The 25,811-nt window shown below is 45.7% G+C and overlaps 1 protein-coding gene across 1 annotated transcript; it reads left to right on the top strand.

Annotated features, from left to right (window-relative positions):
* Positions 1-2,847: 2,847 nt before the first annotated feature.
* Fam240b (family with sequence similarity 240 member B) lies at positions 2,848-25,395 on the top strand. The gene is made up of 3 exons (XM_026380556.1): positions 2,848-2,927; positions 16,724-16,868; positions 25,302-25,395. Exons 2-3 carry the CDS (start codon positions 16,726-16,728, stop codon positions 25,393-25,395), a joined length of 237 nt encoding a protein of 78 aa, XP_026236341.1. The 5' UTR covers positions 2,848-2,927; positions 16,724-16,725.
* Positions 25,396-25,811: the final 416 nt, after the last annotated feature.

The following is a 25,811-nucleotide window of genomic DNA, read 5'->3' as shown; positions in this document are numbered from 1 at the left end:
CAACTGACAGATAAATAAAAGGTCGTTACATACACACCATGAAATATTATGCCACCATAAAAAAGGAGTGAAGTTCTAATACATGTTACAATATAGATGAAACTTACAAAGCATTTTGCTAAATGAATAAATCCAGAAACAAAAGGGCACCTATTTTATGATTCCATTGATAAGAAATAGCCAGATTCCATTTATAAGAAATATCCAGATGGCAGATTCAAAATTGCCAGGAACTAAGGGGAGGAGGAATGGGGATCAACTGCTTAATGAGCATGAGGTTTCCTTTAGGGACAATAGAATTAGATAGCGGTGATGATCACTCAAGATTGTGACTACATCGAATGCCACTGAAACGTATACTTCATTGGATAAAATGGTGAACTTTATGTTTATGAGTATTTTACGATGATGAAATTCAGTGCTGAATGAATTTTTTAGAAAAGGGCAGTGGGCTAGATTTGTCCTGAACTCTGTAGCTGCTGACCCCTGATCTGCAATGTGTGGCCAGGGTTATTTCTGTGCCTCAGAAAGTTGGATAAGAATTTTTTTTTAGAAAAGTTAATACTCATAAAAAGTGTAAAGTCGTGCTTAGAAGGTACTATATATCCCATGGTGTTGCTATTGTTGATAAACCTCTTAGAGTCTTGGAGCCCTTTAAGGATTTGAGCAAAGCTATAAAACTTCTTTTCTGGAACAACAACAACAAAAAAATCACACATGCACCCTATGAAAGTTCCCCCAAGGTCACAGGCCAGGCAGGGCAGAGCCCCTAGACTCCTCTGTCACCCGGGTGCCTCCCACTGCCACCATCAACAGAGAGCAGAGGCTGAGAATGAAAATAAGTCCCCTGAGACTCGACCTGGGAGGATGACTGTCAGGAGAAACTGGAGGAACTGGAAGAAAAGGTGCGTGCGGGGCCCTCAGGAGAGGGCAGAGGCTCCCAGAGCCAGCTCAGCCCAGCCAAGAGTCCACCCCCATCTTCTGCCCACTCACGGTCACCAGATGCATCCAGGCCCCAGCAGACCGGGCTGCAGGACTGACACCCTGGGCCTTGGGTGTCACTGGCGTGCCATGGACATTGGAAGCAGCAGGGGACAGGGAGATGTTATCCAGGGGGGTTCCCTCGGTCACCCAGACTGTGTGACTGCTTTCTTGTCTTCCGTAGTCTTGAGGCTCCAGCATTTGGGGCCCTGTCCCTGGGGACAGCAAAGGACTCCCTGTAAGCCCTGCTTCAGTATGCAAACCACCCAGCCCTGAGCCCACCTCCACACCTGCTCCTTCGTCAAGCTCACACACCCCTCCCCTAAATCTGCCCAGGGCAGGTACCAGACAGCTAGAGACACCCCCATAGCCCAGAGACCTCCAAATTGGTCCAACTAACCAATCCTAAGCTCATGCAACACAACACTCCTTCCCTGTTCATTGTTTTCACATGAAAAATCCCAACATGGATCGTGCTGTCTCTTTGATCTATTATGTTCTCATTATTAGGTTTACTATATACTTATATTTTTTTCTTTTCTTTTCTTTTTTTTTTTTTGGTACTGGGGAATTGAACCCAGGGGCACTTAACAACTGAGTCACATCCCCAGTTCTTTTTTTATTTTTTATTCTGAGCAGGGTCTCCCTAAGTTGCTTAGGGCCTTGCTAAATTGCTGAGGCTGGCCTCGAACTCATGATCCTCCTGTCTCATCTCCCCAGCTGCTGGGATTACAGGTGTGTACCACCACACCCGGCAGTTTCAGTACATTTTCTTAAGCAGAAAGACATATAGATATAGAAACAGGCGGATGAATAGAGATATATGATCGATAAATGGGTAGATAGATATAACTCACCACTATGGTTTTAAATATATTCCTTGGAAACATTTTTAATTGAATTTTTCTCATTAAATTGTTTTTTATACATAGGTGGTATACTGCAAAAAGTTTTCAGAACTAACTCTTCTTTCTTCTTATGGAAAAAAAATACTCATCTGTAAATTTGGTTCTGCTATTACATCAGGCATCTAGATTATAGTAAATGGGATAATTAAAATACCTTCACAGATTCAACATTAAATATTACCACTTCAGCAAGATAAAATCTGAACATCAATATTAGACGAGGCTGTCATGTGTAATATAAGTTATAAATTTATAACCCGCTGAACCAAGTAATGGGTTTGCAATTAGTAGCCTCGTCAAAAGATTTGATGAAAACCGGAGCTATTTCTGGGCCCAGATGAGTGAGTATTCTAAATGTTTTTCCCGAGGACAACATGTGCTCCTCCATAATGAGATAAGAGCCACTCTAAAATGAGAAGTCGATCTCACTTGGATGCATTTTATTGGAAAACACTCACCAGGGGTCAATTCCTGCTCCCAGCTGAGCAGGCCGTGATATGTCATCACCAGATTCTGTTCAAGGATTAATGGATCCCAAGAACAAGAAGCCTCTAAGTCTTCCTGTAACATTACACCCAAGTAAGACTCATCCCACCGTTCCAGTCCTCTTTACACACCAAGGGGCAGAGGCTGGGTTTGCACAGTCACAGAGGAATGAGGCGCATGGGTAATCCAGTCCATGTTCCAAACCATCTCCCCCGTCCGGGCCAAGGCACAGCGCTCATGACCCTGCCAGAACAGAAGCCCGTCCACCCTGGGGAGGGTGGGGTGGCAGGAGATGGAATTTGTTTAGAGCCATCTCTCACCACAAGGGAAGGCTACAATGTCCCTGGAAAGATATTATCTGATTCTGCTACTAATTTGGCTCAAATGACCTTGAAGGGCTGAAGGATTTCTGTAACCCCTTCCAGTCTCTATATAAGGAGCTACAGCATGAGACTTCAGGACTGCGTCTGTGGCCTTCTCAAACCAGAGCCGGGACACTTGCCCTCCTCCGCACCTCGCAGGAGATCAGTCACCTGCAAATTCGTCTTTGAGGTACGGTGTGTTGAGCTTGTATATTGTCAGGTGTGAAAACATCTCACGTTTGGGGTTAGAAATTGAAATGGACACGGCCCCTTATACATGTGGCCTTTGGGGGCCCCTGGAACTCACTTTTCTCCTATCCTGGAACCAGTTGGGAGTGACTTAAATGAACCAAAAGATTTTTTTTCCATCTTTGATTGTTTCCATCTTTTTCTAAATGTCAGTGGTGCTGAATTTCAAGTTGAAGAATGTGAAAGAGTCAGAAATCTGGGTCCATCTCAGTGAGAAGGTTCTGAGATTAATCAAAATAAGGAATATACCATGCAGATTGATGACTCCCAAGAAACATGCATTAGAGGTACTGGACCCCATGATAAGCCAGGAAGCTGGTGTTCAGGAGGATTAATCTTTAACTTGGGGTCCCTATCAAGTGAGTAGCCTGAGACGTTGGAAATTAAATGGCAGAATTTGCTTTTGTTTTGGTTTATACAACTGGTGATTCTGCAGTCCCTTGTTACACAGATTAAAATGCCTGAGCCTCACAAAGTCAAGTTTCAACAAATGTTATTTGGCTAAGTGGATAGTCATTTAAAATTTATTTAAGAGTGAATTCTAGTAGTCTTCAAGCGTAAGTTAATCAGTCAAGTAAATCGCCATTGGAATAAAGACTTTTCCAAATTGGTAATGATCTACTGCAAATAGGACTAATTATCCCAAGAGATAGAATCTAGAAAAAAATACTTTCGCTGTAGGGGATGCAAAGAAATTGACTCTTTTATCCCCTGCAGTCCTGATGGCTAAAGGCATATCTAATTATTGATATTTACCTTTCACAAATATACAAGGCAACCAGACATCCTCATCTGGATGGGAAGAAAGTGAAACTCAAAGCCCCTGTAATTTAGAAGGTACCGATGCTTCCCTAGAATTTAGTGATTTCCTGACTGTCAGAGCCAGAGGGACCCGGATGAGCCTCAATTCACAAGGAGACTAAAGCAAAGTAGCTTCCAAAATCTACAAAAAAAGAAAAATTCCAAGCAAACTGAATAAAATAAAAAGCATTTAAACTTGTACTTAAGAAAAAACTGTACATTATTAATAATATGGTAACTATCCACCAAATACCACTCAAAGAAAATAGGAGAAATAGAAATTATAGTTTAGCCAGGTGGAATACCTATCTGCTGTCAGAACTTTGAACATTTCTTTTTACATACCTCAAACTGCATGTCTTTCCTGCTAGCATAAGAATGCAATTGAACTGGTTAAAGGTGAAATTCATGTGTTCAAGTGATGAAGGGTTTTCATGGTTGAAGCATCATTGCATTGAGACACATCTTGATGGCCTCTCTATAAGCACCGTCGTGATGTGATTCATTTATTTATTAATTTGACAAATACGCTTCAAGCAGCAGCAGCTGTCCAGGGTCTGTCTTGAGTGACAGGTTCAGGTTCACCCTCCATAGCACATGACCTTCCTCTATGCTGTATCTTTCCACTAAGAGGAAGATCCATGCACTGGTCTTTTCGGCCTTGGAAGAAACTGAAAGTGCCTCTGTAAAAGGGGTCCCCCCAAGTCCAGGATCGACTTTAGCACTCACATAACTGCACGTGCAGGCCTGCAGAGGGCCATGCGGAACTGTGAAGAAAACAGTTCATGACTCTGCCCTGCAATTATCCATCCAGAAGGTAATGCTTCAGACTTGAGCATGTGAACAAAACGTGATTCCCTCTGAAGGTGTCTAATAGACCACAACAGGAGTTAGTTGCCCATCGTTATGGGAACGATTAAATAAAGTAGGGCATATCTGTAAGTAGATGATAACGCAGCCACGAAAAACAACGTGTGCTCCTAAGAACAAAGCAAAATTCAGAACAGAACACATAGTTCAGCCCTGCTTCCAAAACATAGAATTCATATATACACATAGGTATGCACTCATATGCTTTCATTAAAATGGACATATTAACAAGACGTCATTCCCAGGGGATATTATTGGGAAGTCCTGCTGGCAGCAATGTAAAGAGAACATTTCTTTAAAATTTTTCGTTTTATATACTTCAGTGTTTTTTTTAAGATTTTACTATGGGCATATTTACCTCTTTTAAAATACAATCTTGAAGGAGCATCTTTGCTAATATTATAAAACTTTCTAATCCTTTAACCAAATTATTCTGGAGATTTTTTTTTAATTCTGGAGATTTTATTTTTACAAGAAAGATGGAATAAATTATGGCACGCAATGATATTCGTAGCATCCTCAGGTCCGTGGACCATCACGACACAAAGAAAAAAAAAGGAGGGGTCTACCCTAAAACACAAAAGCTGCTTGTCTGTCTCCAGCTCTAGTCTCCAGCTCTTGACCCTTGTCAATCACCTCGCCCAAGGGCGGGGCGCTGCTCTGGGCAGCTCGCGTTTGCTCCGCCCCCTGCAGCCTCCTCCTGGATCTGCCTCTGCAGCCTCTAGGGTGTCTGAGGGTCTCGCTGTATGTCCTTCAGCTAATCCAACTGCGGGTGGGACTGGGGGCCTCTGCCTGCATGCCACTCTCAGAAGTGCGACTGAGACTGTGTTCCAGGTCCTCTCTTACTAAAACTAAAGCTTCTGGAATCCAGTGAGGTGGGGTCATAACCTGGCCTGCACCCACTCTTTTAGAGATAAAAGTCCATTTTCTATTCAGATTTTTTAAAAAGATGGCCTTGATTAGGAACAGCCACAACCATGGGGCTGGCAGACTGAAGCCAGGGAGAGGAGAAGCAATATTTCAGCCAAACTTAGAATTATTGGCCTACTTCCCTTTTAAGAAGTATCAAAGGATATAAAATGTTGTGGTGAAATGATTCTTTGGAGAAGTTTAACTGAGCGGGTGAGGGGTGTCAGCATGGGGAATGACAAATTCCTGGCTCAACAGACAGACTGAGGAAAGGCTGTGGGTTAAGCCAGGTCCTCGCCCCAGGGCAGTGGAGAGTCTAGTTGAGGGATAAGACTAGGGTGGAAGCCACAGAGAGCCAGCCCTGGCTCCTGGTCCAGCTCAGCCCTGGGCAGGAGCTCTCTGCTTCCATGACAAACCCAGAGGCATCTTTGTCTTGAACACACAAAGCCCCGTCAGGCCAGGGTTCTGACTGATGTTCAGCACAATGCTCTGAAATATCTTGAATTCATTAGCAACATTTTAAAATAAGGAGATTACACTTTTTGGGAAAATAAAATCAGGATTTTTATCTTCTTTTGAAAAACTCGAATATCAGGTAACACTGGGACCAAACCCCGCTGAGTGGCCATGTCTCCTTTGGAGAGAGCCACACATTCTAGAATTTGCCATAGAACCCTCAAGCTTCTGAGTTTGTGGCCTTTGATATGTGGATGATCAATGTATAAATATATATAAACACACACACTCAAGATTTGATTAAGCATGTATTCTGTTGGGTGCTAAACATTCCCCAGAGCAGCTTTTTCAATTAAAAGCTGATTAAACAACTGCATTGTATTGTGAAAGAATGGTTCCATTTGACACATGAGGAAGATGGACATTCACGAAACTCGGCCAGATGGACGTAGAAGTCTCCTAACTCCCAGTCCAGGCCTCTTTTTCACGACAGGTAGGGCCAGACTGCACAGGGCCAGTGGCTTTGGGACACGGTATCTCTGTGTGCATTGAAAACATTCCTCAGCTAGAGAACAGCCCATAACTCACAGCTGTCCGTGATGTCAGGAAGATGCATGTGCTTCTTAGAGCATTTTTTTAAATATACTTTTTATTTTGAAATAATTTCACATTTAAGGAAAGTTATAAAGACAGCATGGAGTGTGCCCACCTATCTATCACCCAGATTCCTCCAATGTTCATACCTGGCAGAGCCACAGAACATTTGTCAAAACTATGAATTGAAGACTGGTGCAAGTGACAAAGTTCACTGTGGACTTTATTCAGATTCCCCACTTCTCCCACGAATGCACTTTAAACTGTTCTAGGGTTCGGTCCAGAAGACCAGGCTGCACTTACCTGCAGTGTGTGGGGCTAGGGAGGGTCATATCTGCTTCCTCTTCTCCATCTGTGACAGGTCTGCAGTGTCTCCTTATCTTTCATGACCTGGTCTAGACTATACTATTCTATTCTGTTCTATTCTATTCTATTCTATTCTATTCTATTCTATTCTATTCTATTCTATTCTGTGCTGGGCTGGAGCCCAGGCGCTCATGCCTGCTAGGTAAGCCCTCTACCACTGAGCTACACCCCAGCCCCAGCCTTGACCCTTTAATAAGGGGTGATCAGGAATTTCATAGAATGTACCAGAATTTGAGCTTGACTGTAATTTTCTCAGGAAGAGACTGAGCTTTCTGGAGTTCAGGGAAGTGCACCACAGAGGTGACATATGTTTCTCTAGTATGGGGTGATATCGGGGCTTGTGATGTGGATGATACTTACTACTGGTGACCTCCTGGTTAAGGTGGGCTTCGTTTCTGCTCTGGAATCCAAGTCATCCCTGTCTCCCGGGGAGGGGAGAAGGGGCGGGTGTGGAAGGTGGTCCAGTTGCGGGTGAACACTGCCCAGGCATCAGTGAACTTTCAGAGGTGTAGTTCCAGGGCTCTGCAAAGGTCATGCTTCATGCACTGAGTTTGCCTTTCATTGGTGAATTCTGCCTGCAGAATTCCTTCCACATTTTCTCATTGGAATTATGAAGTCAATAGTTCTTTTCCTTTCATTTATTGATCACAGTCATTTAGATCAATTTGGATTCATGTTTTGGGTTGTGACTAATACCATGTAACTCGTGTTGCTGCTCCAGTTGTGGTTGTTGGGAACTCTTTCAGGCTTCTCCCCTGTCCTTTGGCAATGCCCTTCACCCATTTCTTAAGCCTCTCATTCTTCTTAGCAAAGTAAACTGCTCAGTACCAGGGGTTTTAAAAGGTAGAGTATATCCACCGAGTAGTTACAGAAAGTGGCTTCTGCCTACGAGGTTGGACAGCAAGTGGGGAAGGAAAGGAAAATAGCAGGATTTTTTGTTCTCTTGTAAAGAAATAAAAGTAATTTTTTATTGTTTTAACATTTACTTGGAAACAATTTTAAGATGACAGTTACAAGAATAATTCAAGGAACTCCCATTTACCGCAAGCCCCAGTGCCCTTGTCTCCCCCTGTTGGCTTGATCATCTGCCTTCTCCACCTCCGTGTTCTTTCTGAGCCGTTTGAGAACGAGGGGACACATCATGACCCCTCACTCCCCTCTAAACACTCCAGTATGTCACTCTCTGGTAAAACCCCAAACACAGTCACCCTCTGGTAAAATCGCAGCACAGTGGTCAACTTGAAGAAATCAAGCATTGGTACAATCCTGCCAATGTCCACATGCCAGTCTCATCCAATTCATTCATGTGGATACGTGTAACATTTTGAAATTCCCTTTCTGACCAGAACAACCCACTGTTCTGATGTTGGCGATCTTCCCGGCCCTCCTCCCTGTCATGGCACCCGTATCTCTGCTGAGCAGAGACTCTCGAGACCTGGATGGGTCCCAGCAGTCCTCTCGCAGAGCGTCCTGGGGTAATCAGAATCTGTGATGACAGACGCTCATGGGTCTTGTTTTTCCAGGGGTTGGTGAACTCTCCCCTAAATGAATGAGGAAAGTGGCTCAAACCGTGGGAGGTGGTGGCAGGAGCTTGGGCATCGGGCAGCACAGGTTCAGACGGCGCCGGCATTGACTGGTTCCATGATTTATCAAGCAGTTAAACTTTCTATGCCTGGATTTTTGTCTGCTAGCTGGGGGATCATACAACCCACTTCCCCGAGCTACCGATATCATTAAATGAGATGATTTTTAGGATCAAATTAGCAATTGCAGAGCTTGATCTGTCCTTCACTGTGAGTCACTTCTGAGTGATGTCAGCACCCGATGTCCAGGCAGACTGGGGACTGTGAACTGAGCAGGCCTGGGCAAGATTCCTGGGACAAGGGGAACGTCACTTACTTCCCAGAGTTCCTTTTTGTCCCCGAATACAGGAATAATAAAGCCTATCCAGTGTATTGAAAAGTTAAATGAGACAATATTTGGAATTTTACTCAATGCAGATGGATAATAGGATTACAGATGACGGTGATGGGCCAGATATTATGTGAAGCCTTTGCTTGCTACATTAGCTCATTTAATTCTCAGAACAATGCATTTTTCACATAAAGAAATTAAGCTTCAGGAAGGTTCAGTAATTTTTCCTCAAGGTCATAAGGCCCCAAAGTCATAGTGACTTCCCTAAAAATCGTTGGTGTCCCTCTTTCATGACCAGTGTCTCCTGTGATAGAGAGCTTTTTGTCCCTGTGACAAAATGCTTGAAAAGTAAAGACTGATTTTGACTCACGGTTTCAGAGGGGTCTGTCCATGGTCAGAGGGATCCATCCATGGTCAGAGGGCTCTGTTGCTGTGGCCTGCGGTGAGGTGGCACATCAGGGAGGAATGGTCTGGAGGAGAAATATGCTCACACCCTGGCACTCTGCAGAGAGAGAACAGAGAGAGAGAAAGAGAGAGGAAGGGCCTGGGGTCAAGATATAGTCCCCAAGGGCATGTCCCCAAGGATCCATTAGGTCCCACATCCTACAGTTCCCACCACCTCCCAAGAGTTCATTCAGCTATAAAGCCATCAATGGATGGATTCAATGATGAGGTCAGAGCCCTGGTGACCAATCACCTCCCAAAGCCCCACCTCTGAACACGGCTGAATTCGCCTATATCATTCTGAGACTTTGGTGGACATTCCAGACCCAAACATGACACACCCCAGTATTCAGGTGAACCCCAGAGAAAACAAGGAACTGAATTATTATGGACACGTTCAGTATAAGCATTTTTACCCTCATAAGTCTTCTTTTAGCTAAAAATTCCTGCTACCCAAAACTCACATTGCCCCAGGTAATTTTATTTCCCTTGAGCTTCTTCATAAGACCTAATACAAAGTCAGCCAAATCTGAGATGGCTTTGAAGGATATTAATTATATTAACTGGAAAACTGTAGAGTGGGAATCAAGACTTAAGTGCAAATCGCCTGGCTAAAGTTGGAGGGGAGGAGAAAAGAAAAGTGTTCTTGCAAGTTGCTAAACTGAGAGGCACTTCCACGTCACGCCTCACCTTCCATGGGTGCAGATGAAGGAAGAAAGAAGAGGGAGAGATTTATTCCCCGGAGCCTGGAACCGGGAGGTGGGATGGGAAGAGAAACCCTGTGTGTGGTCTTAACACCACCATCAACTGTAGCCTCTGGGCAACTGGACCCAGCAACTTCTGACCCAAACATATTGCCACCATGTGAGGAAAAGTGCACCAAGAGGAAACGGAGGACCAGGGAGCCCCTGGCACCTACAGAGGCAGAATCTCCAGCCTTTGTGCATGATGGGGAGGAGCTAGCGTTAGGACCCTAGGTTTTGTTTATTCGATTCTTATAAAACTGGTACCTGTGAGTACCTTGGGCAGAAAGTACTGAAGAGGAGAAAAGACATTTGTTTTAATGCAATAACACAAAATATTCTTGGAGAAAAAAAAAAAAAAACAACAAAGAACCCTTAATCCAGTTTTGCCCTGGTAAAGAATTGGTAACCTGACCTTGGAACATCGGGTGCAGGTACAGAGAGAGCAGCTCTTGGAGCTTAGGTTTTCGGTCAGAGCAGATTTAACGAGAGCACCTGTTTCTTGTATTACCCAGCAATTCCCAGGAGCTGCCCTCTGCCTCTCTGGCTGGCCAGATTTGCACTTGAGCAGGGTTTGAATCCCAGTCCATCACAGTCGACAGGTGACATTGAGCGATGACATGCCTCTCCACTCTCCCTGTAAAAGGAGGATAAGAATAGGGTCGTGAGATGGGAAGGTGAGATGGAAAGCACTTTGAAGAAGGGAGGTTTTCCCTAAGTATTCAACAAAGAGCATAAAAGTAACCCTGCAGCCCACCAGCCGGTAGGTAACAGAGTGGAGGCAGGTTGTACCTGAAGCCCTGGTGGGACAGGCCTGCTCCTTCCCGACTCCCCTCCGCTCCCTGTCATTGCTCCAAGGCTGCATTTCAGTGGCCGATACCAATGCATTTATCCTTCTGTTTATCTTAAGAGAAAGCATTCTCTTTACCCAAGAGTTTATAAAAATTGGAGAAACAAAACAAATGCAGCAAACCCGATACATTTGAGTGAGTCTGGGAAAGCAGACAGTACCCCTAAGTGTTTATTATGAAAATAAACAGAATAACTCACGGATGTAAACTTCTGACGGCTACAGTCAAATGTGCTGCTCTTGATTTTGAAGCTATTAGGGACAGAGAACAACACCGCTATCTGGGTGTCAGGCAAAAGACAGATTCTCTATTCTTAGCCAATCTCAGGATTGGAGGGAAAGAAAAAGATCCAAGCGTTCACCGGAGGAATTCTTCCCTCCCATCCACAGACACCGCAGGATCCGAAAGTCGCAAACTGAAACTTAGGAGGGGTGAGTGTAAAGATCTGAAGCTGGGTATATAAAAAAATCTATCGCACAGAACAGAATGGAGACACCTGAGTTTGAAACGATCCTCATGTTAAAAAAAAAAAAAATAGGAGCTTAATCTTGCAATTCTTTGACAGTGGCTCAGGAGGGTTCAGATTCCCCACCGGCTGACAAGCCTCCGTTCTTTAGAGTTTCTTATTTCTGTGATTATAAAAACACGACTGATCCATCCCACAGGAGCTCACAGCAGCTGTCCCTCTTTCTTGATCCCACAGAGAGCGCAACTGGAGAAAGCAATGCCTTTTAGCGCTCACGTGAGCCCCAACAGGGGCAGCACCGGGGACCTGCGGTGCGGAGTTGATTTTCTCTGCCTGGATCAGGCTCTGGTACAGAGAAAGCAATTTTCAGAGCTCAGATTTTCCATCAATACCCCCAGAAAAAAACTGGATGCCCTTTATTCCTCTTTCCTACCTTATTTTGATATTTTCCTAAAATTCCCATCAATTCTGTTTCTTGAGGGTCCAAAGCAGCAGATACCAGCTACCACCATGCTGCTCATAAAGGCAAGCAACAGATGTAAAGGGGAGGGAGAAAAGCACAGTGTGCCCGAATCACATTGTATTTCCTCTTGTAGAACTTGTCATAATCCTGAAGGTTGAAGTTCAAGTTTCCCAGTAGTTTCCACCAAAACCAGCAACTGGGCTGTAATATCACCGGAGGATTGAGCCTGGTCATTAACAAAGTGGCAACTGTGCATTTTAGCAATACAGTCGCTTCTTCAATGTTCAGCCTCCCTCGGTGACTGTGACCACAGGGCCTCACCACGAAGAGCCCAGGAACAACGTCCTAAGTGGTACAGGGGCGAGTCTCACCACCAAGAGCTTTGCTAAAGGCGTCTCTGTCTGCTATCCAGCGCTGGACCTTGGACAATTTGGGAAAGCTCTTAGACCCATGACCTCAGGCTCTCTAATTCTGACAGCCCAGCAACAGAGATAAATAAACCTTAAATATGGGCTGAGTCAGTCAGAAGCGAGGCGTTTGACATGGTGTATAAACTGAAGACAGGGAGAGGACATTAGGTGGTGGTCCAAGTCAGCATTGTCAGTGCTTGCCAGGGGCCAGGCAACAGACCCTGAGCTCCCTGGGGACAAGCACACAGCCTTTGGGCAGGTCATGTCTGAGCCACTTTCCTCCAGGTTATCACTCTTAATCTCCATTTCATAGATAATAAAACTGAGGCCCAGAGTGAGCAAAGGACTTGTTACTCAATGCCACAGAAGTGACAAAGTCCGCCGCCCTCCTCCTCAGCTGCCTCACCAATCTGGCTGCCAGGGTGCAGCCTGCAGGTCTAGGAGTGGGGCAGGAGGGCAGGGAGGACAGCTGTGCCTGCATGTCCCCCCATAGGCCAGGTGACGGGGGTTGGGGGAGGGAAGAGTCCCACTTCCAACAGTGGGTCTGGCCAAGTCCTTGGGACTTCCTCAGTCTGCTCAGGTGCAGAGGAGGAAAGAAGCTGCTGGAATGAGGTAGGAAGGCTGCAAAGCAAAGCAGAGTAGTTCAGGGATCCCCGCAGAGAACGCAGAAGGAGGAGGTTTCCAGAAAGTCTCAAGGCCAAAGCTGAAGTTAAAGAATGCACCCCGAAGGGGAGCAGGCAGGCAGGCAGCCCTCAGCCTGCATCAGGGAAAAGCCATCTTCTCTCTGGCCGGCACCATGTCAGGCTCCTGTGAAAACCACAGTGCACTGAGGCTCCCTGTGGCTCAGGCCCAGTGGCTTGGTTGGCCTGGCCCCTGAGGGCATGTGAGTTCAGGACTCCTCCCTATGTCCTCCCAAGGTCACAGCCACTGCACCCAGCTCCTCAGGAAACACAGCCCCCAGCCCCTTCCCCAGCTGCCTATTGCCCAAAAGAGAACCAGCCAGCCCAGCACACTGCCCATCCCTCAGAGCCCTCGGCCTGGCCTCCTTTGGGTTCCTTCCGATCCCATTTACTCCCTGGGTTTGTGTGGACTGCACTCTGCCTCGGCTAGTGATGCTGCACCGGCAGGGCCTGCTGGGATAGATCCTCTCCATTCGCCCAGCCCCACCTTCCGCCAACAGAGCAGACCTGAGGACACAGTCACATGCACTTGTGGCCTGCGCTCCTGCCAGGGCCTCTCATCCTCCTCCATGACTCTCTTCAGTTTAAAATGTTAAATGCTGAGAAAAGGAAGACATTTCCATGAGGACTTATTGGGCCAAACCATCTTTTCTGGGAATGCCAGATACTTAATCTGAACTTGAGATTTTTAGGAGCATTTTCATCATGCACGAGAGGGGTGTTATTTTTGCCTACTTAAAGGGCAAGTTGTGCATCTAACAATCTCCTCTCGGTTCAAAGCAAGCACTATTTTCTTTTCTGTCATTTGAAACGCCATAAAATGAGGAGATTAGTTCCTCCTGGAGCTCCAGCCGAACGCACAAGGAGATCTAGCTGCTGCAGAAGGGCAAGCAATGAACACCCCAGTTCTGTGAAAATATGAAATCCGATTTATTTTCACTAATAGCTTTCCTTCTGATGTCCAGTAAGGAGGAATTTATTAGAGTTCTTTGCACCGAATCCTTTAGCCTAGGAAAGAAGACAAGTGATAGATGTGGCCCTGGAGGACAGGAGGATGTCTTGGTCAGGCTGGAGACAGCTGGAGTTCAGAGAGGTCCCGGGGCACAGCCCCTGCCTAGAAAGACACACAAGGCCCTGGAATTGGGCTCTTCTGCTTCCCAGGAAGTACAGAACCCCGTCCCATCTCTGACCTCCCCTCAGTCGCTGAGATGCCTCCAAAGGGGCCATCACCATCCCAGGCCCGTCTTTTTTGAAAATAATAATTTAGAAAGGGATCCTTTAAGTTGGTTAGGAATACTGAAGCCCTATCAAATGCTTCAAGGCATTTAACACAGAATACATTGAAATAAGCTTCTCCAAGAAACTCGACCTCACTAAGTCACAAACACCTCCTCGTCGGTCAGTCCCAGGAAAGACCTCTGAGCGCTTGAGAGAGGGCAGCAGAGCCAAGCCTCCTCTCTCCGGGGACATCTCCGTATGCTGGGGGCTGGCTCTGCCTTTTGACCAGTGCCCCACTCTTTTGACCAGTGACCTCGGCAGAGGCATTAATTGCCTCTGAAAATCAGCTTCTTCTTGTGCAAAGTGAGACATTAGTTCATTTGTTTTTGCCATCCCACAAGGTAGATAGATTTCAAAATATCATGTTGTACAAGGTAAGTACATACAATTTTACTGGTCAATTAAAAATAGTTTGGGGGCGGGGGTGGAGGCACACAGCTGTAATCCCTCAGGAGGCTGAGGCCAGAGGACCGAAAGTTCAAAGTCAGCCTAGGCAATTTAGAGTGGACCTAAACAACTTAGCAAGCCCCTATCTCTAAATTAAAAATGTAAAAAGGGCTTGTGATGTGGCTTAGTAGTTAAGCATCCCTGGGTTCAATCCCCAGTACCAAAAAAAAAAAAAAAATGGTTTTTACCTTTTAAATAAAATTTTAAAAAGATCAAATTGTGATATGTGCAATACAAATACGGTGTAATGAATTGCACTGCCATGTATAATTATAATGCACCAATTAGGAAAAACTTCTGAAAGATTGAATGCCTATTTTTTTAAAAAAGAAAGCAAAAATTTCAGGGAATGGGGGAAAAAGTGGGGGAAATGGAGAATGGCTGTGTTACAAGTGGGAATTACCCAGAGAGCTGCCCCGGTGATGGGCACCTGGGAAGTGCACTCTCTGGCTCCCCTGGTCTCTTTCCCTCATCCAGGCAGTCCCAGGTCACCACACCCATCCACGTGCTCCTGGGCAGCTCTGACCAGCTAAGCCACTAAGATCCAGAAAACTGGCAACTTTCAGGTACCAAGTGAACACCTTGAAGTAGGTAACACGTGCATTCTGGTGAGATGCTCAGCAAGTTTGCTGAGGACGTAGCCATTTGCAAAAGCAGTAGCCATTCCTTGTGCTGAGGATCAGAAGGGCAAAGAGCATCCTCCATGTAGATGAGCAGACCTAGGTGCAAAGTCCACCCAGCACATCCACTTTCAGTGATGAGGTCACAGGCAAGTCTCTCTCAGTTTCCTCATCTGAACAATGAGTGGAGAGTCCCCCATTTCAACAGGTGGCAGTGAGGATCAAAGGAACAGTGTGTGTAGGATGCCTGTCACACATAAACAAACATACTTGTAAAGACTCAATAAATGGTAGGGGCCATTGTCATCGTGTGAGGAAGAATGGGAAAAAATATAAAATTTGGCTGGGCCTGTAGCTCAGTGGTAGAGCATTTGTCTCGCAGGTATGAGACCTGGGTTTGATCCTCAGCACCACACAAAAATAAATAAATAAACAAACAAATAAATAAATAAGATACTGTGTCCATCTACAACTAAAAATAATTTTTTAAAAAAATATAACATTTACTGACTGCCTACTATTTGTTCGACTTTGTGTTCGGGTTTTCTGTTTGTTTTTGCTTTTATAATTGGGAATTGAACCCAGGGTGCTCTACCACTGAGTTACATCCCCAGCCCTTTTTTATTTTTTATTTTGAGACAGGGTCTTGCTGAATTGCTTAGGGTCTTGCTAAGTTGCTGAGACTGGCCTTGAACTTGCTATCCTCTTGCCTCAGCCTCTTGAGTCACTACTGCTGGCCAGAGTTTTTGATTATCTACTCATTTTATACACATGTACATGCACACACACACAAACACACACACACACACAACCAAATAAATATTGAAGGATATTTTAATAAAGTTTAAATCATGACTCTCGCCCAAGTATAGAATGAATACATGCCAAAGATTTTATTTTACTTACAAATAATGAGAAAACTAGTAAGATATTACAATTGATATTCAAAGGAAATTTTTTACAACACACACACACACACACACAGACAATACTCAAATGAATTTACAAGTGGATGAAATATTGATTGATATCCATAGGTGAATCACTTGCATCCCACTGGACAAAGTTTATTTGAATTTCTGTGTTCAAAGGATCGTTTACATTACTATAATTTTTCTATAGTTCACAGAATTGCAACATTGCTCCAAGGCTCTGGAAGGGGTGGGCCCTTATAGAATCAGGGCGTCTGGCAGGGTTACCAGACATTGCTCATTTCAAAAAAAAAAAAAAATTCCCAGCATTTTCCGATGTGACTGTTATTATCCTCATTTGCAGCTGAGAAAATAGATTCACAGTCTGAGCGTGTGATGTGTCTACCGGTACAGGCAAAAAAAAAGCGTAACCGGCAGCCGCCGACTTCAGGCTCATCCAAAATTAAAGTGGCGTTATTGAAAGGGCTGGGTTGACTTTGCGCTTCTGCTTCAGGGATGAACAATCAATACGTGCGCCGGGAAGTCTTCTGCTGTGAAACCTGCAGAGAGCTCAAGAGCTTCTGGGAAAAGGAAATTAGCAAACAGACTTGCTACCGAGAACTGGAGGAGCATCGCCAGGGACGGAGCGCCCTGAGAAAGTACGTGGCCTGTCTCCCCATTGCTGTTTTACAACAGGTTTCCCCAGAAGTCCACCAGGTGTGAAGAGCGGGGACTGCATTAGCTCATCACCCGCTGTCCCAGGGTGGCAGGAGGCCAGGTGTGTGACACAGTCAGCACCGCAGGAGGAAGTGACAACAGGCTTGCAAGGAAGAAGTTTCTTAGGCTCACGGGTCCCAGAATGTGTCTGTCCGGGTTAGGGTCAAGTGGCAGAGTCAGTAACTAGTGGGAAAGTCCAAGCCAGAGCCTCCTGGGTGTGGGAGGGGGCCGGTGGGAAATGCACAGTGGATTCCTTGGAATGATTCTGCTGGACTTGGGCTGTAGCAGTGGTTTCTAGCTGGTCCTCGGCTCCAGGGGGCTCCAGGGTGGGGGAAATTCTGCCTGCTGTGTGGGGGCTGAGTAAGGGGCCTCAGGAAAAGTTGGTCTGGAGATTGGCTGAGCCTTTTGCTATCTTGAAAGCCAGTTCTGGGAGGGTCAATCTCTCCCCAGCCAGCAAACCTCTTAAGATGCCAAAACATCACATAACCCAGAAACTAAAACCCAAGGTTAATGCAATCACTTCTCTTGCCAGTATCCACACCAGGACTTCTCAGGTGTGTCTGTCCCGTTTGCCACTGGGATTGTAGCACTATGACACCTAGGACCAGGGGATTCTTTCCTGGGTAGGGCTGTCTGTGCTCTGTACCATGCTCCCTGGGTGCCTGGCCCTGAAGCATTCCATGTCAGCAGAATCAGAGGGTCCTTGGAGGGCAGAATGTCCCTGTGGAGAGACATTGGCTCACAGAAGTGAATAAGCCTTTTGAAAACGCAAACAAAATGAAGTCCTGTCATTCACATCTCCATGAACTGAGGGAAAAAGCTCTCCTCACCACTGCACCGTTGCAGCGCCCAGCACCCAAGGTCACACTAAATGTCAGGGCATGTTGACAGATATATGTGTGTGTGCAAAGCCAGTCTCATAAAAAGACCCCACATCCAGGACGGTAAGAGTGTTAAGATGTTAAGGTGTGTGTGGGGGGGACAGGTACGTGGCCCTTCCCCATGAGCAGGTGGACGTTCTTCTAGACAAAGAGTCTGCCTGGCCACAGGGGTACCCTCTCCACAGGTGTGGGGAAACGTGTGTGTGTGTGTGTGTGTGTGTGTGTGTGTGTGTGTGTGTATGAATACAAGGCCAGCCACCTGCTCTCAGGTGTGCAGTGACATGGAGCAGCTCTGTCCAGGTGGGAAGAGCCCACTCACCAGTGGGATGGTAGTTGTATGTCTTGCTGGACAGTAGGGTTCATGATTTCTGCATCTGTCCAGTGTGGGCTGAGCTGAAAATATGCACAATTCAGACAGGTTAAACTTTTTGGGGGGAGGGGCGGGGGTACTGAGGTTTGAACCCAGGGGTGCTTAACCACTGAGCCTCATTCCCAGCCCTTTTTATTTATTTACTTACTTTTGGTTTTTGAGACAGGGCCTCACTGAGTTGCTTAGGGCCTCGATAAGTTACTGAGGCTGGCTTTGAACTCACAATCCTCCTGCCTTAGCCTCCCAAGCCACTAGGATTAGAGGAGTGTGCCTCCATACCTGGCTATCAACATCAAGTTTTAAAAACAGTTTTTAAGCTTTCCATACCCAGAGACAAGCTTTCCCACCAGTCCAGCCTGGTTGCTGGTTGCCTGTCAGGCAAAATCAGGCCTTCCTAGGAGGGTCACATGCTAGTGCACCCAGGGAAGTGAGGACATCTCTCTCCCGTGGTCCTGGACCACTAGTCCCTGGGAGCCAGACCCCTCTCTGAGCCCTGTACTGTAACTTCCTTTCCAGAAGCCCTGTTGTGCTGGATTAAAGGCAAATTCTCTGATATGATTTGATTTTTTTAAGGAAATCAAGATATATATAAATAATATGCTTGTATAGGATACAGATTAGAAGAAAATATGCTTAGATACTATAAGAGGTTATTTTTAGTTGGAGGGATGGCAGGATGCACACTCCTATGTTCCTCAAGGTTTCCATAGTGACACCATGCCATGGTATATTTAGGAGAATAAGTCATTTGTTTAAAAGACAACCAATGGCCAGTGGTCCATAGAACAAACGTGTTATTTCTCCAGGCTCCCGGAGGAAAGCACCCACTTCCAAAGTCTGGAGTAGTTTTCTCTTCCTTCTGTGACTAAAGAACAAATAAATCTTCACCATGTGCCCATCATGCAACATGAATCATCGCCTCCCCAAATGAATGTTTAAAGATGTGGATGTCCCTTCTGCATAGCTCAGAACAGGAGGGTCATGAGAGCGGGGGAAAGGACTTTTCTATGGTCCATTCATGGGCTCACTTTCCAGAGCTACGCTTTTATCAACTGTAAAAGTTTTTAAAAGAGGGGAAAAACCTAAAGCCTTCTTAATCCGGTAGCCAACAAATGAAAACCTACTTTGCTAAAACAAAAAAAACCAAAACACCACACACGTATCCCACATTTACCAGATTGCCCCAGAAGAGTCTAGATACTTTGAAATTGAAACCAGAAAGGCAGAACGTTTGTTTAAATCCCCACTGATCTGAGCAGACGGTTTGAGCACTGTCCTAACAGAACCACCGTGTCCTGGGGTGTGCTGGCCGAGGGAGGGCACACCCCAGTGCCTCGCCTCCCCAGCCCTGTGGGCTCTGCCTCCTGAACTCCAGGACAGTCAGTGCCTGCTCTCCCTCCCCCTCCCCCCCCACACACACTTTTTTAAAAATTCTACCTTCCATCTACAAAAGGCAAAACCACCACTGTAAGATCAAGAGATGTTCAACGTGAAGGGTGGAAACAAAAGCCTCCACATTTCCCAGCAGCCCCTTATGAAAAGCAGATAAACTCAGTGATGTCTGTGTCCCTCTCGCTATGCTCGGCTAACCTGGCGAGATCTTGTGCCAAAGCTTAGCACATGCCTGCTGGTTCCTTGACCCAGAGGTGGGAGCCAGAGCTGGAGATCCATCTCCCCTGGTGATCGGTGTATCTGGCAGAGGCCCTGGGGGTGGGGTCCCAAGGTGAAGGAGGTGGCCCCGGAACTGGAACCAACACCACCCTTAGTTCCATCGAGTCTAGCAACACAGCGTGGATGTGTCATTCTCCTGGAGAAATTGGAACTGTTTGCAAACCACCCCCTGGGGACAGAGGGAGAATGGTCAGGCTTCAGTAGGTCACTCAGACCCCCTGGTGGGCCGGGGGTGGGCCGGCTACACAGCCATCCCTCCCATCTAACTTTTTCTTTCATTCCCTTTTATTTTTAAAAGCATCTGTTTAGATGATAAATCTGACAACATGTAAAGCTACATGACTGGCCTGTAGCTATCACTGAGAAACTGCACAGCCATTCAGTGAAACGTCTTAATGCAAGAAGGGAAGTCTTCAGAATTTAGCGGAACTCAGTGTGGGATAGTGATCAGACCTGGTGAGACTGAAAAGGGGACACATCAAGCCCGTCCTGAGCCCATTCCCACCCTCTGCTCTGCAGCCCAGTGATCAGCTCCATCCATCAGGATGCTTATCACTGCCAACCACAAAACCCCCTGCTCTTCACGTGCTGGCCAAACCAGACCGCCATTTCAAACTTTTCACAAGAATTAGCCTATAAGCCAGGCACGGTGGCACATGCCTGTAATCCCAGCAGCTCAGGAGGCTGAGACAGGTGGATCATGAGTTCAAAGCCAGCCTCAGCAACTTAGCTAGGCACCAAGCAACTCAGTGAGATGCTGTCTCTAAATAAAAAATAAAAAAGGGCTGAGGATGTGGCTCAGCAGTCAAAGGCCCTTGGGTTCAATCCCTGCTACCAAAAAAAAAAAAAAAAAGAAGGATTAGTCTACAAAGGATAAGCAGAGAGGACGTTTTTAGGTAGATTTGTCACCCAGAACGAGAATAGAAAATGTGGTTGGTACGTGGAGTTGCTCAGATGAGCATGTGGAAGCTTTTTGGCCTGTGTTGATTGACTGAGCTCTGCCCTGTGACCTGGGTAGTGACATAGAAACACACAGAATCAAGCTCAGAACCCCCTCTCCCCACCATGGAAAACAACTATAAAGACCCGGTCCCTCCTGGAATGCAGGAGGAGGAGCAAAATCACCATCCGACATTTCATAGTAAACAAAAGCACAGGAGAGAAGACTGGAGTAATGAGATCTGAACTAGGAGATCAAGGAATCCGACAATTATAAATTCCTCCAGGGCAGGGATTGCTGTTTTCATTTCTCTTCTTCGCATATTACGGCCACAGTTCTGGTCCCCCTCTGAGCTCCTTTGCGGGGTACAGTTGGCTGATCCTCCAGCTGCCACCTCCCCACATCCGTCATGGGTCAGAGGGAGCTGAGGCCACACTGCCCCCCGGCAGCCCCCAGCCAGCGACTGAGCATGGCAGGTGCTCTTCCCACACAAGTCGGGGCGGGGTTTACTCAGAGACTCTCCGTCAGCCCAGCCCGAGCTTTCTCAGAAGTGGGCTGTGCCACGGGGCTCTTCCTACCCCACCATTTCTGCTCCCTTTCCCTCTTCCACAGAGGTCAGACCAGCGCTGGAGGCTGCTGGCCCTTCCTAACCACTCTGTTCCTCCCACCTTGTTTTTCCTAAATCTGCTTTTTAGAGGATCCCAAATAACACAGATGTCTCATGCCTGGTAAATGACAGAAAAAGTTCAATGATGGGCCCAGTTGATCCTTACTGGTGCCTAGTAAGGACATTACAATTATGGCGAAGACCTTCACAAGCATCATCATGCCTTCTAGTTAAGGCCCATACTTATCAAGGAGAATCGGTGTTTCTAGATAGGAGCCACAACTCCTGCACAACTCGGAAGGATCCAGAACAGCAAATAATAATAAGATTTGGCCTCCCTTTGAAAAATGAGGCATTTCTAGGCTGAAGGTAAAAACGCCCCTCGTGAGGGTTAGTGCCTGTTTTCTCACTCCACTCACGTATCTCAATCTACACACTAATTTTTAAGCATTATCTTCCTCACGGTGACCGCCCCCATTGCAAAGTAAAAGCTCCATTTATATTCACCAGTTTACTGAGAACCCAAAATTAAGCAGAAGCAACACAGTGATGAAAGATATTGACCAAAAAGGAGCAGCAATCAGTCTAAATATTCATAAACTAGGATTTAAAGGTCATTTGGGAAGACGGGAACCTGAATCCTTCACTGTTTGGCAATAAATAGTGGCAGGGCTGCTATAAAAAGTGGATAAATGTGTTATGAATCCCAGATTCCTAAGCCGCGTCCTAGAAGAAATGCATCAGACCAAATGTGTTGATTCAGGTCCTCTAAGAAGCAGAGGCCAAGGCGAGATTAGATGTGCGTAAGATTTATTGGGGGAAGCACCTATGGAAGAAAAATGGGAAGAAGCGGGGGTGTGCTGATCCCTTCTTAGCAACTGGCTCTGGGGAGAAGCACACGTGAATCCACGCACACGTCTGCTATAAATCTCACCGTTACCGAGGCCCTATAGCACACGACTTGCAAATAACAGGAAAATGCAGTATGATCTTTACCAGAAATTCTATATAGCCCACTGATTCTCCCAGCATGCTCTTGGAAGTTTTTTGGCAACCTCTTGTATCTATAGCCCACCATGCAATGCAAGCATTATTTGACAAAATCCAACAACAAAGAAGTGTCCGATGGCTATCCAGTTCCGCCAAGTGCACGTCATTGCTCATAATCAATTTTTTTAATTCTGAAAGAACATTTCCTCAATTGTTTTGTATTCCAAACGTGATAGCTATAGACGTGCCACTCTTCTAACTTTAGTCGGCATGATTCAAATTTCCCCCATGGCTCTCTTAAATGTAGACCAGGGGTCAGCAAATACTTTTTCAAAAGTACCAGGGAATACATATTTTTGGTTTAATAAGTCTCACGGTCTGTGCTGTAGTGACTCAGCTCTGCCATGGTAGTGAGAAAGCAATGATGACCACGTGTCAACTAAACAGGTCCACACACATACGGGGCCATCCTCCAATAAAACTTCATTTACAAAAACTGTCTAAGTTGGGCCAGAGGGCCAAATCGTTGTCCTGCAATGAACAAAAAAGTAAATTAAATCTGTGTTTAATAGTGTTTGACAGCTGTGTGGTGCAAATGTTCCTACCACTGGTCAAGTTACCAGTGCCATCCATGAAGATGAGTTCAGAAGTGACACTTGGCCATAGCACCCTGTGGTACAGTCCTTTACCACACAGATGCCCCAGGCCTCAATAACCCGCAGAGCACAGAGCACTGGGAAACGTGATAAATAGTTAGGAAGCCATGAATTCTGTCATCATCTTTTCTTTTGATATAATTTAATTAACTATAAGTTTCTATAATTTATTTTTAATAATGTCTGTATTTAATAATCAACTCAAAAATCTAATAATTAATAATTGGCCCTCACAGACTACGTATTAAAAGCCAGCTCCAGCACACCACTGGGAGGAAGGCTGAGAAGGTAGCAAGAGTCTTCGGACTCTGAGGCAGGCCTGACCTCCATGCAGGACAAAGGGAAGGATGGAGGGTTGGGGGACAGCAATGCACGCCGCATAAACTTGGGCCAGACTATTGGGGAGACCTTGAGCCAAAGTCACCTGTGAAAGAAGTTCTGCTCCTTCAGGAATGGACATGCAATCAGAGCTCAGCTGGGCTCCGTCACTGGCCAGGAGCAGCCCACAAGAAGTTTGGCCTTGGCATCTGACTTGGAGCAGATCCACATTCGTCTGCAGGAGTGCTCCAATAGCCGCCCGTCAGTTGTCCACCACGTCCGAGTGAAGAGTTTTCATGACCACCTGACCCAGTAAAAGTCAAAGCTCCTTTTGTGAAATAACGAATCCACATTATATTAAGAAGTCCATCAAGTTCAATGCCACACCCAGGCAGCAAACCTTGTTGGTCAGCGGTAAAAGATCCCAGGCGACAAAAGTCAATGTAGATGGAAGAGGATTTTTTTTATAGAACCTTTTAGAGTTTGTAAAGCTGGATATTCTTCAGATTGGAGAAGCTGATTAGAAATTAAAATACAGGATGACGAGTTCATAACCACAGTGAAGAAATATAATTATAAAAATTACTAATAGGTGGACATCTGAATAGAAGGTCCTAGAAGCTCGACAGGTTGTTTCTCAGGCCATCTTCCCACTGTGGGAGCAGCAGTCCCAGGCTCTGCACCCCTCTTCAAGCAGGCAAGCTCTATTGTAATGTCACTGACTTTTATTTAAAGTTAACGTAGGAGGAAGATGGTGGCCGAGGTCCTGGAACATTCCCCTGTGTCCCTCATTCTTCTGTCCACATTTCAAAGTCCTTGGTTGCTAAGGTGCTTCAGCCACGGGCACCACTAAACAACAGGCTGACTCCAGATTCCTTCCATTCTTTCCTGGGCCCATAATTGAGCAGAGACTTAAATAAGTTTTCCTGGAGCCAATTTGGTGCCTAGAGCCTTCATAATATTTATCCTTTCTAAGTTATGATATTTCACCCATGGGAATCTCTCTCAGGAAAACAGACTGGAATATGGAAAGAACATAAGTATTGCATTCATTGTAGAGTTACTCGTCAGAGTGAAATATTAAGGTGAATCTAATTTTTCTTTGTTCTTTTTTCTGCATTTGGCTTTTCCTTTATTAAGTATATATTACCTAATCCCCTACACCTACAGATTCTTCCCATTTTCTTCCAGGCTGATAATTAAGCAAAGTTTAACACCATCACCATGGTGGTTAGGATTTTAATGCATGCTTTTGGGGGTACAGGAAATGTATTCCCACCCCAGCAGATTCAAAGTCCATTTTTTTAAACATAGATGTATAATAATGTTGCAGCACCCATTTTTTTTTAATTCTATTCTTGCTCCATTCAGTTGTCTCTGCCCCTTACCACAAACCAATCAGCCACATCAGTGTCTATTTCTGGACTCTATTGTGTGCCAGCCCCCCAGCCTGTTCCTTTGCCAAGGCCACACTATAATGATTCCAGCTTTGTGTTAGCCAGGTAGTGATTTTGAGACAATATAAATTAAGTATTAAGACTTAAGTTGTATTAACTCATAGTAAGTATTAAGACAATAGAAATTATTATTGGGGTTTTTGTTGATGTTTTGTTTGCTTTCTTTTAAGATGGGGTCTTGCTATATGGCCCAGGCTGGCCTCCAGTTCCTAGGTTAGAGTGATCCTCCAGCCTCAGCCTCCGAGAAGCTGGGACTACAGGCACACGGCTTTCCGGACAATTTGCAACCAGCTTGTCAAGTGCTACAGAAATGCCCTACTTGGACTGTGATAGGAATTGTGTTAAGTCTAATATCAATTTGGGAAGAATTAGATTTGGGGGGGAAACTACCTATTTTCCTATTCCTATAAAAGGAAACCCTCTGCAGGGACAGGAGCTTTAGAGACAAATGTGCTGATGACCTCGTGTGCTGTGTCCCCTCCCAGGCTCCGGGAAGAATGGAAGCAGAGGCTGGAGCAGAGGCTGAGGATGCTGGACCGTCCTGACGAGAAGGAAAAGCAGGCTGGCCCTGTGCACTGAGGGCGTCCGCCTCGCCCGCTTCAAAGACAGCCAGCCACCAGGGGCCTTTTTCTGGGAGAAAAAGCTAACCCCCAAGTCATGTTGCCTTACTGTTTGCTTGCCCATCTATGAAGGGAATTGCCTGGGAAGCCTACTCCCGCACCAATGGGAGTTATTATCCAGCTCAGTCCTCTCTCTGCACAGAGCACAGGGGGCAAATAGCATAATGAGCTCAGGTTATTTAAAACGCTCTTGGAATTAGCACACACCTCACCCCCAGGTTTCAAAGATCCACGTAGCATAAGCTAGTTCCCCGTTCTCTTCTCCTTTTGAAATCTGAATGTTTTCTCTGAACTTCCAGAAAGTAAAGATCTCGGTGGAAACCTGGCTTCCCCATTCCTCCTGGAATGGGAAAGTCAAAAAATAAACAACAACAA

The sequence above is a fragment of the Urocitellus parryii genome, chromosome 13, assembly GCF_045843805.1.
Source record: "Urocitellus parryii isolate mUroPar1 chromosome 13, mUroPar1.hap1, whole genome shotgun sequence".
Lineage (NCBI taxonomy): Eukaryota > Metazoa > Chordata > Mammalia > Rodentia > Sciuridae > Urocitellus > Urocitellus parryii.
The sequence above is the reverse complement of the archived record's forward strand: the minus strand, read 5'-3'. Positions and strand labels throughout refer to the sequence as shown.

What these genes read in the sequence shown, in the direction of transcription:
- Fam240b (XM_026380556.1), top strand. Translation starts at nt 16,726, where the DNA reads ATGAACAATCAATACGTGCGCCGGGAAGTCTTCTGCTGTGAAACCTGC. An exon ending in GGACGGAGCGCCCTGAGAAA is followed by an intron (nt 16,869 to 25,301) that starts GTACGTGGCCTG and finishes GTCCCCTCCCAG; the next exon opens with GCTCCGGGAAGAATGGAAGC.